At 37.1% G+C, this 12110-nt stretch overlaps 1 protein-coding gene across 13 annotated transcripts in view; it reads right to left on the bottom strand.

Annotated features, from left to right (window-relative positions):
• Positions 1-10528: 10528 nt before the first annotated feature.
• Positions 10529-12110, bottom strand: part of ITPRID2 (ITPR interacting domain containing 2) — a 104271-nt gene continuing 102689 nt past the window's right edge. For all 13 annotated transcript variants that reach the window (XR_011528461.1, XR_011528462.1, XR_011528463.1 and 10 more), the window contains one exon: positions 10529-11690. Coding sequence is in view for 1 of the 13 variants with exons in the window: in XM_008522792.2 (XP_008521014.2) it covers positions 11595-11690 (96 nt within the window). In the remaining 12 variants the exon portion in view is untranslated. The remainder of the gene's footprint in view (positions 11691-12110) is intronic.

Here is a 12110-nt window from a genome sequence, read left to right as displayed (position 1 = left end):
GAATTATATTTCAATAACTCTGATACACACACACACATGAAGGTATGTACTAGGTAAAGTGGAGGCATTGACAAAGTAGTGTTCTCTGCTTTGTGGATCATAGAGGGCTTCTTGGAGGAAGAGATGCTTCAAGTGGGTGGCACTGGTGGAAAGGGAAAAGACTTCCAAGCAGAGAGAATATGCAAAGACAGGGCAGGATGGAGCAGTGTGGTTGAATATGGCTGAAGCACAGCTGCATATTGAGGGCTTTCAAGAAAAGAGGCTGGGAGATGCAAAAAGGGATGCATTTGGACTCTACCAAAAGTAATGGGGCGTCGTTCAAAGGCTTCGAGCAATAGGGGCAAAAGGGTGACAGAATCATATTTGCAGTTAGAACCATCACTCTAACAATATGAAGGAATGTGGACTACAGAACAACTCCAGTGGGCAGAGAGGCCTGCATGGGAAATAGCACCATAACTCAGGCAAGAAGAGGGCCTGAAGTAAGATATCAGCAGTGGAGATGACTGGATATGAGGGAGTTAGACTATCAGGACTTGGTGTAAACAAGCAAGGTAGCTGGCATAAAAAGCACAACCAGGATTTGCTAAGTGGAACTGGAACTTGGCGGGGCTTTTACTTAGCTATGTCAACAAGGGAAAAATGTAAAAAGTAATATGAAATAGCTAACACTTCAAATGACATATCTTTGCATATAATATTCCCTTGAAGGGAAAGAAATGACGTATGGCACAATCTATAAATGTGTTTTTATGTGCTTTGAATCTGTAAAGGTGGGCTGAAGTATATCAAACTGTTCACACATTTCTTCTTGAAGAGAAGCCAAATATATATTTTAATAATTATATAACCACCAAACCAGGGGCTTACTATGGATATCATGAAGTTCTTTTTATGGTTATTTTTGTAAATCAGCATCATCATTAATTAGAAGTCCCTTAATTTTTAAAGAAATAACTATGAAGTTTCGTACCAGCAACCACAAAAATAGGTGGGATGGAAAATATCACCTGTTGCATATGGGATGTTTTTCTAGCATTGTACCAGAATATTCTGGAGGTGTCTAAATGATATCAACCCTGATATCAGTTTCCCCACATTAAACCCAACATATATGGAGTTAAAACCGAAACACTCATTCCCTGCTTACTCTCTGGCTTCCTGGCTCCAGAATCCACTATCCTCCATGGAGACAGACACCACCAAGGACAAGCACCTGGATTATCTCTTCCCTACAAAGAGACACAGGCTGGTGGGAAAGCTGCTGACCAGCAAGTTCATGGGCTCCCTCCTCTCTGCAAGTGTCTCAAGGCCAAAAACAGGCTGGTGGGAAAGCTCCGACCAGCAAGGCCATATGCTCCCCCTCCCCTACCTAAAACCCCAAATAAAAACCCTTCCTTTTAGCTTTTCGGGGAGTTTGGGATTTCAGCGTTAGCTGCACTCTCTCCTTGCTCAGAGCTGTGCAAAAATAAAATTCCTACTTTCTTCCACCACACCCGGTGTCAGAGACTGGCTTGCTGTGCAACGGGTGAGCAAACTCACTTCAGGTTTGGTGTCATAAATGTTCCTTGTTTGAAGAAGAAACCAGAAAGTTGTCAGTGCCCATCACTTCTCCAAAGGGCCTCTTCTTTTCCTTGCCTGTGATGAGATGTCAAGGTCATGAAATAGTTCTGTCCACACTTCCTGATTTTCAGTTTCTAAGATACACAAGTCATGGTTGAGCAAGTGTTACTCCTTAGCAATCCTCGTGACCTAGCGCTGTCAATTCTTCCCTCTAGAGAGAAGATGCCAACTGTCCCATTGTTGTGCCTTTAAAAGTTATTGTCAAAATTATTTGCAATGTCTACCAGTTGAATGTTTATTCAACTTTAGATTGTACGTCTTTTAGAATAATATTAACCTGAAAAATCATTTGGCTGTTACATACGATTTAGAACTTGAATATTCTGAATAGTAGAACCACTCAAAAGTAAATAGTTATAATGCACTCTGGATATAGTACATTTTATTTGTAATATTTCTATGTTGATAATAAATTGGCTTAATTTGTTAGTTTTTCTCAACTTTGTTTAACCCATATCCCCAGTTCAGAAGATTTTAAAAGACTGTGTTTTCTCTAGTTTGTATTTCAAAAGGATGTTTTCAAAATACAAAATTATAAAACTGAATAAAAACAACATGCCCGTGACATGTGCATAAATACATGCACGCACATGTAGGCACTCACATAACACATGTTCTGATCATTGCTCTTGTCCAGCTGAGAACCGCTATGCCTAGAGAGCTTTTAAAAGCTCAACTCAGTTATTCATTGGTTCATTTATTTTTATTTTTATTTTTATTTTTGGTGAGAAAGATTGGCTCTGAGCTAACATCTGTTGCCAATCTTCCTCTTTTTTTTTTAAAGATTGATACTTGTACTAACATCTGTTGCCAATCTTCTTCTTTTTCTTCTTCTTCTCCCCAAAGCCCCCCAGTACATAGTTGTATGCTCTACTTGTGAGTGCTTCCGGTTGTGCTATGTGAGATGCCGCTGCAGCATGGCTTGATGAGCCATGCCAGGTCTGCGCCCAAGATGTGAACCTACGAAACCCTGGGCAGCTGAAGTGAAGCATGTGAACTTAACCACTCGGCCATGGGGCTGGCCCTGCCAGTCTTCCTCTTTTTGCTTGAGGAAGATTGTCCCTGAGCTAACATCTGTGCCAATCTGCCTCTATTTCTTATGTGGGACACCACCACAGAATGGCTTGATGAGCAGAGTGTAGGTCCACTCCCAGGATCCGAACCTGCAAACCCTGGGCCACCAGAGCAGAGCACACGAACTTAATCACTATGCCCTTCATTGGTCCATTTTTAAAAATGAGAAACAGAGAAAACAAAAAACAAATAGGAAGATACTACTAGGAGAATGTTATTTTCCAGGGCATTCTTATAAAAAATAATACAGGGCTATGAATAGCCAAAACCAAGGATTCCAGTTTTTAGGAGCCCCAAATCTTTTAAATAAATGATGCAAAGTAATGCATCTCATCATTGGCAATTATCCTAATTAATCCTAATTATTGTGTGCCAATTAAGTGCATTGAAAAGAATAGAGAAGATAAACTTCTGACAAATGTATCTAACATTGAGTTTTCCAGAATTAAATAAAGCTTAGGCAGGACAAATCACACAATTTTAATAGTGGTTTATCTAACATAAAGTTGGGATGATGTCAACTGCATTTTCACTCATATTTGACACAGATAATCAGCACAGTATATCATCTTGATTCTTCTTTTTTTTGCTGAGAAAGATTCTGCTTGAGCTAACCTCTATGCCAGTCTTCCTCTATTTTGTATGTTGGTCACAGCCACAGCATGGGTGACAAGTGGTATAGTCCACACCCAGGATCCGAACCCACAAACCTACACTGTTGAAGTGGGGTGCACCAAACTTAACCACTATCCCATGGGGCCAGCCCCTCATCTTGATTTTTTAATACACTGCTATATATTTTTGCTTTCTCTTCTTCTATTGTCATTATTACTACCTCTTGTTAGAATCTAGTATTTATTGAGCTCTTACCATGTGCTAGGCACTATGCTAAATATCCTTGTGTGATTACACCCTATCTATCTCCTCCAATAAACCAAAGAGGTAGGTGCTATTGTTATTTTCAGGAGAGTGAGGCTAAAACGAGTAAAAGAGTGGCAGAGGTAAGCCTGGAACCGAGGCCTATCAGCCTCTCAGTTGGACCTCTAATGCTTACCTTCTTCTGCTCCCTTCAACTATACATATTTTTAGCATATATTCTTGTAAAAAGAAGTGACCATAGATGCCTTTGGTTTTTAGGAAACTCAGTACAGACTCAAACAAGTAGGCCAGATCACATAAAGAACTAACTCGCTTTACATAATCTGAAGTTTCAAACTCAGTGTTCAGACTAGCACAACATTGAAAGGGACATTTGTTGGCAAAATGTGATATGTTAATCCAGTTCTATCAGGTACTATAATGCAAAGAGTTGAGGAAGAAAACAATGTTCTCAGAGCAGAAAAAATGGGTTTCAAGAAATCCCTCAGTAAGGAAGTAATTTCCAGTTCTTGATGGGAAAGAGGTAAGAATAGAAGAGAACAGCAGAAAGGAAATGCTGCAATTGAGAACACACTGTAAAAGAAATGCATGTTGCTCTGTAAGCACCTGTATTTAGGATTTTTTCCATCATGGAAGTATTTCCTCACCAAATGATTTAAATTCAGGCCATTGCTGATTCCCCCGGCTGTGTCATCCTCTGTTCCCTTTGTTTTTGTTATTAATTGGAAAGTATAGAGTACTTTAAAGAAACTTGCTTTGCTGCCTGCTTTGCTATAGTTCAGCTAATCTATGAACCAAGACACATTGTAAATGGACTGTTGTCAGTTTCACTGATGCTCCATATTGAGTTCCAGGTTGGTTTTTCACAAAGCCAAGTGTTCCACGAGATTTCTAAAGAAAGATAATTTATCTAGGGGTAGACACAAATCCAAAGCCTTTGGGAGGTTAAGCCTCATTTGGAAAACTGTTCCCCAAATCATGAGTGACAATTACAACTTTTTTCTATAACTCACATAGTTTCTGATAATGGGTGAAGTTTCCATCACTGCTTTTGTGCCTTTCCACAAATACTTTCTATCAAATGTGTATCCAGAGTCTAAAGAAGTAGAATATTTCAGAAGCGATGGGCTGTTACATTCATTTCTCTTTCCCATTATGGGCATTACAGGCAGAATGGACCGAGCGAAGACTCTTCTAGGAAATTAATATCTACTCTAAAAAATGGTTTAGGATTACACCCAACAGAAATGTGATGTTATTTGTGTTCTGCTTTTGGCTCCTTACACAGTAATTGAGAGATAACAACAACAACAATAATAAATTATACCAAAATAAAAATATCTCTGTTGTGAATCTTGACAAACTTGACTCAAATGCTAGTAAAATTCACAAATTAGCACACAGTAAAATAAGGCCATAAAAAAATTCACTTTGTCACTAGTGCCTTGTTCTCAAGAGTTGTTCATTAGATGTGTGTTAAATGAATTTAACTGTGAGGAGATTTCAGAATTAAAAAATAAGAAAAATGTGAATGCTCAACATTTGTCATTAAAATACTTGTCTGTTCCTAAGAGTAGGAGGAAACTAGTTTGTGCCCACAGTATGTTCATGCTAAAGATTCAGCCGTGGTCGATTTGAATTCATTGATTTGCAGAAGGGTGTTTTGTCAGAGTGAGAGAGCTTGCCCACACTGGAGGAGAACAGATGATGAGGAGGACAGCAAAGTGTCTGCCTCAAGTGCTTTTCACCCATCGCCAAGCCCCATGGAGATGATCGTGAAAGCATAAACGACCAAAGATGCGTTCACAAGGGATTCTTGTGAGAAGGCTGGGTTCTTAGCAGTGCTGCTTTGCTACAGATGTAGTAAGTGGTGATACAGGAAGATAAGCTCTTTTTCCACTTCCATGTAGCATGATGTCATCACAACTTTGGCCAGTTGAGGACCCCACCAGTGGAAGAGCAGGGGAGCACTGTAGCCACCAAGAGAGAGAGCAAGAGAAGAGGAAATCACTTGGCACTGATAGATAAGGACTATTGTGAAGATATATAACTCTTGAGGACTCCCCAGTACAAATGAATGAGATTTGGGAGAGGACATGCCTCAGCAGGAGACGGAAAAAGATTAAAGAAAATGTCTACCATCATTAAGGCAATCCCACTTGTCCTCGAAGGCTGAGGAGGCCTGGGTGAGCACATTAAATTTTTATTCAAGTGATTAAAAGAATAGGCTTATTTTACATATCTCAATAGGTTAATAATGTTATAAGTACTTTCTAAGCAAACACAAATCAGAACACTCACAGCTGAGATTTCCCTGATGATCCCAGTGATTGAATCAAGAGCAATCTCTGCCCAGGCACAGGAGAGTGAGAGACTGTGAACCAACTCACCAGGTAACATCTGCTTCGCAATTCCTCAAGGGATTTTTCACTTTGGAATTATTTGAGATGCACCGAAACAAACCATGAATCATCTGTGGATGGATTTACTAAACAATCAACTCAGGAACAAAGTAACATATTACAATGTGTTTGACACAGGTGTCATCCTTTTCATCACTAATCCCTTCCCAAAAGGAATGGTAAACTCCGCCAGATGCCAATGACTGCAACAGATTCCACACCCCAGAGCTGATCTCCTCTTTCTGCAGCATCTCCAGAGCTAGTTCTTTCCTTTTTGGGTCTCATTCTGGTTCTTGACTGATTGACTCTAGAAGCACTGAGATTATCTCTGCATTTTGTCAATGTCCAGTCAGCACAGTATACAGACTTATTACCTGCTATCATCAACAGCAAAATAGCTCTTTGCTCTTGCTGTTATTGCTGCCACTCAGGCCTCTCTTGACCATTGTACATTTCTATGGGGCCTTGGGTGGTCCCCCTCGTGGTTTTCCTCCTGTGTGCGGTGCTTACATTTGTTCTCTCTCTCTTTTTTTTTTTTTTTGGTGAGAAAGACTTGCCCTGAGCTAATACCCATTGCCAATCATCTTTTTTTTTTTTTTCACTTGAGGAAGATTAGCCCTGAACTAACATCTGTGCCAATCTTCCGCTACTTTGTAGGTGGGATGTCTCCACAGCATGGCCAATGAGTGGTATAGGTGCAGCCTAAGATCCGAATCTGTGAACCCAGGCCGCTGAAGTGCATTGTGTGGAACTTTAACCACTCGGCCATGGGGACGGACCCCTTGTTCTCAGTTTTGAACTTAGGGCTGTAATGAAAAGATTCCTGAAGGGGGCCTCCAAGGTGATATCTTTATGGAGATAAAAAGTCCTTTTCCTCCTTAAGAAATTTCTCCCTTGAAGCATCTGTCAGACAAATATTGAGACCTACTAATCTAAATCTTTGCTACTAAAAAGTACTACAGTTCATGGACTAGCAGCATCAACCTCACCTAAGAGTTTCTAGAAATGCAGAAATTTGGACCCCAGAAAGTAGCACCCAGACCCACCCAATCAGAATCTTCATTTCTATACAATCTCACGTGATTTGATTTCTATGCACATTAAAGTTTGAGAAGCATTGCTCTAAGTGGTATTCCATGAGCGAAAATTTTGTTCCAAAGAACAAAATTTCTTTGGTGAAAATTGAAATGCAGTAACGTTCGCCCTTCACATAACAGGAGTCAGGGGTCCTTTGCCAGTCCCTGCTCCCATTGCTTGAAAGAACAGAATGAAGATGAAAAATGCATGCAGGGACCTATAAATTCATGTTCTCTCTTCCACATAGTCCTTAATTTGCCAAACCTCATCTACCTGTTCCCCTATTTCTACCCAACACCACCACCACCATTACCACAAACTTTATTGAGCCGTGCCGAGCACTGTGCTAAGTGCAGTTACATTCACAGTGACTCTATGAAAGAACTCTATGAAAGAAGCACTATTATCACCATCCCAGTTCTATGTAGCAGAGATGTGAACCCACTTGAGCCTTAGCCAGTAGACGTGTACATCCTTGTCAAGTCAGATTGCTGGAATCTCATTCGGACTAGCCCTCTTTTCTAAAAGACTTTGTTACCCTTTCTAATAATCTACTACCTTGTTTTCTGAGAAAGCACCTGTAGAAATACAGAATGATGTTTAACTACTTTTATTTAACAAAAACACTCCTTCTGACTAGCTGTAAGTTTAATGGCACTGGAAAAAACAGGTATTCTATTAAAATGTGTATTTTAAAAAAAGTATCATTCACATTTATTTCATCAAGCCAAATATATGACATTTAAAACAATTTTTAAAGGCATTAAATTATAAAGTTTACTTTGTAAAGCGTGTTACACTGGCAAGTTGCTGTCTTAGGAAAATTATGAGATTTATGCACATTAGAATTAAGAACAGAAAATAATTTAGTATAAAACATTAATCTCTAACTGCTTTAAAACATTCTTTTCGTGGTTGATGCCACATATCATTTGAATGTCAAAACTGAGTACACATCATTCAATACTATGTTTATTGATTCCATAAAAGTGTATTTATGACACCAAAGTTGATTTGAGGGACATTTTTGTAAATCTAAATCAACAGGGGCATCAAAACAAACAAATGTAGGTTTTCTACAACCACAAGAACATACAAATATTTACAAATGCATGCGTTCTTGATAGTTGTGTGGTCCTCACTCAAGGGGTATATTTAAAGTCACTTCTCAAGGTTTCTTCAATTTTTCTTTTTCTCCTTAACCTACAGATAAATCAGTTACTTTATTTATTTTACCATTTCAAGTATTTTTATTTCTAAAATAAAGCAACATTCGTTTCTCAGTCCCACTTCTAAGTCATTCTGAAGTCTGCTCTTCAAAATGTACCACCTCTCATGTTCATTCCAACTCATATTACCTACAATAATTTAAAATGCTTTTCTACTTGTTTAAAGAACCCTTTGGATTTTTAAAAAATGGACAAAAAAAGGCAATCTAATTCCTAAGTGTATTGATTCTTTCAAAGGTCTAAACAATGTACTTTATTACCTTTCCTCAGAAGATGCTCTTATTCATTCTTTATATATCCACTTTCCTGGGCTCAGAGCCTTATAAAGGGCGAGTATCCAGTGAACTAAACAGAGTGAGCAAGTAAGCTAGTTAATCATTGTTCACAAAAGATTCAGTCTCCTTTAGGGTATCCAAAAAGACCCTCCTGCGGAAATGGACCCTGATATTTGATATGAGCATATATCTTAGAGTACATTTCTAATTTACTGCTGAGCACACTGACATTCTGTATGTAAGCTATTACTCATTCAATATGAGAAACAGCATCAGTTATGAAAATGAGAATAATAAAAGGCAAAGGGCCTGACTTAATAGTAATAAATAGAAATAAAAAACCATATAGGAGAGGAACTATTAAGGACATCTTAACTTTGTATATTTACAATGCAGCTAGCATAAGTGCTAATACTTTCAGTATTCATAAGTGATTCTAATCATCAGTCATACATAACTTACTACAAAGCTTAGATCCTCAGCTTTAATTGTAAGATACAATGTCTCCTCTTCCCACTTTCTAGAAATGCTATCAATTCTTTCTTTCCAAGAGAGGAAAAAGAAAAAAACAGAGACTCTGCGCTTCTTCAGCTTTGCTTTATTCTTCCCCTAGCACCACGCTCCCACGTGGACAGGTGAGGAGCAGGCCGTACAACATCTGTTCAGGAACTCCCCAAACACACTTTCCCATTACGTTATTTTACATGCACATTATTGCATTCTTACTTGCTTCTTAAAAAGTTGAAATATGTTGTAAACCTAAAACTGCTCTAAAAATATAGTCTTAAAAGATAAATAGTTGAAGATGGCCAGCTGAGCAAATAGTCTTAAGTGACATAATGCATATTTTAAATGTTACTGAAACAATATGTACTTTGAGTCTGAGAAGCTGTCAACGGGATATCATTCACAGCAACTCCCAATTTCCAAATCACTATTTCAAGATACTTTTTCTTCTATGCCTTCTTCATTCAGGCAAGCTATAGACAACTTGGGCTCTTAAAAATATTCCTTCATCATGCACATAGCAATTCAAACTCAACTTATTCCTTCTGGACAACCTTTGCTAATATTCTTGATTACTTGAACCCCATCCTTTCCACTGCCATTTATGAAGACTTTACTCAAACCACATCCCTTTGGTAAAGACTTCTCTGACCACCCCAGGCTACACTCAAATTCATTTTATTCTTCTTCTTCATATTTTTCATTTGGTACTTCTAAAGTGGCCCATTAAAAAAAAGATGCCTTGTTCTTCCATCTAGCTTGCAGACCCTCTCTCATTCATTTCTACAGAGCAGCTAGCATGGTGCCTTGAATACAGTAGCTTTCAAATGTTTAAGTACACAAAGGTTTAGAATGGGGAGAGGAAAGATGAAACTCTGATAGTGTTGAAGTTCATTTTATTTCATTTATATACTATGTAAGTGATTTGCCCACTGGCTTGGCCTATTATTACAATTGTTATATTTCTAATTTTTATTATCAAATTCTGGGTATCTTGTACTGTCAGAAATGAACTATAAGTCACTACAAAGCTGAAGAGCTAAAATTATTGATGCCTGTATTACTATTAATATAAGGTGTTTGGTTTATATGTATCATTGCTATTGTTAGAATCAACTAGTTAAATTGCTGAATAATTTGAGCAAAGAATAAAATAATACTTTAATGTCTGTTCCTTGTAGTTTACCAGTACATTTTAAAGAAGAGTTTTATTTGGCCTCAGATGGTAATCATTAGGACCACAGAACTAGATGAGAACAAGAGACATTAGTATGAGCACTTTCTCCAGGGTGGTCTAGTCTTAATTATATTTTTGAAAGCATCATAGAAGGCTCTTCAAGAAAAGAGAACATCAACCTATTAGGTTATATGCTCCAATTCTTTTGGACCTTATTTGTTACTCATCAAACCTAATCCAAATTCTTCATATTGTAGTTCAAGAAAAGAATATGCTAAAAACATGTTAGGCAAAATAAATACTTTATTGTTTTAATTTTTTTTTTTTAGAAATCAGCCTTTGTGTGATAATTCAAACATTTATAAACCTTTTAGATATTCTTCAAAGAACATTGTTAACATCTCAACCACTTTTGATTAAAATTTCACACAAAGAAATAAAATAGGCGTTGAAAATTATAAATGCTAAAAGAGTAATTCCACTAACATTTGGTTGTTACTTTACACACTTATTCAACACATACAAAATCAAATAGGAAACCACCTTCCTTCTTTTTTTTTCATAAAAACAAACAGTTCTCACTGGTTAAAACTGAATTAAAACCATCTATTATAAGGAGAACAAATCTAAATTACTTCCATTTTAAAAAAACTAAACCAGCTTATTCGTTTCTATCCATTCAAGTCACAGGCCCCATTATGTTGGCAATAGTCTACTATTTAGCCTAAAAGACAGAAGAAGAAACATCTCCTTATAATAAAGAAGTCTGGACAACGCAAAAAGTACATAGTGTTTAACATAAGGCATGTTTCCAAAAGAAAAATACTACATAAGCTATAATAAAATTACATTTGTCTTGGGTAAAGTAACAATGCTTACAGTGTAAGAACATTAAGTAGTTGTAGGTAACCTCATATAATTCTATCCTACTGCTATTAGTAACCTCCTCAAGAATTAAGAGCAATTTTTACAACAGAACGATTTTTCTCGGAAGTGACACTAATTAACAGCAGTGGAGGGAAAACCATTGGTTGCTTCAAGCTCTCAAAAAATGAATCAGTTATTGCACAGTAAATACCTCATAGAGGTCAGTGTTTTAAGAAGCTAGTCTGAAGAAATATGTTATTTATAAGTTGGTTAAGTCCGGAAGTTTTCAAGTTTTAAGATTAATTCTACATAGGGAATCAATTGGAAAATATTGACATACAAATAAATATTAGGCTTTTCAAATGGCTACAGTTTTGATAGTTTAGAAAAGAAAGTCAGCAAAGTGCGTAAGTTTCTATGTATGTTTTTAAAAAAGATACGCACAGAAGAAATAAACATTGTACATTGTATACAGTAGGCCGGATCAGCAGCAAGTATCTTCTGAAGCACAAATAACACCTCCACCAGTGTATATCATTGGTAACTCCAATATCATACAGCTAATACGATCCATGCCAACCTTAAAAAAGAAAGAGAACATTAAATATCTTTCAAATATTACTATTAAAAGGTTCCCTTAAAGAAAGATGAGAATATTCTCTAAATATATATAAACAAGATTCTCCTCTATAAATTATGACATGATTAGATATGGACCTATGGAATATGTTTGTTTAAAAGACAAAAAAATTAAGTAAGGTACTAAGAATTTGTGATTAATTCTCAAAATCTTGGTCCATAAAATGTACATCTGAAATATCGTTATAGCCAATGCTACCAAAATAAGACTCAGGTTTGCAGGTCCTGATTCCCTAATTTCAGCATTTTTTACTACAATGAAATTTCAGTAAAATGACATTAATACTGATAATTCCTCAGGGGTCAGTATTACGAGATCTGACCCGCTTATACTTCAAATGGGGCTAAATGAGGTTTTCAC

The sequence above is a fragment of the Equus przewalskii genome, chromosome 17 (genome assembly GCF_037783145.1).
Source record: "Equus przewalskii isolate Varuska chromosome 17, EquPr2, whole genome shotgun sequence".
Classification (NCBI taxonomy): Eukaryota; Metazoa; Chordata; class Mammalia; order Perissodactyla; family Equidae; genus Equus; species Equus przewalskii.
This window is presented reverse-complemented; position numbering and strand designations above follow the sequence as displayed.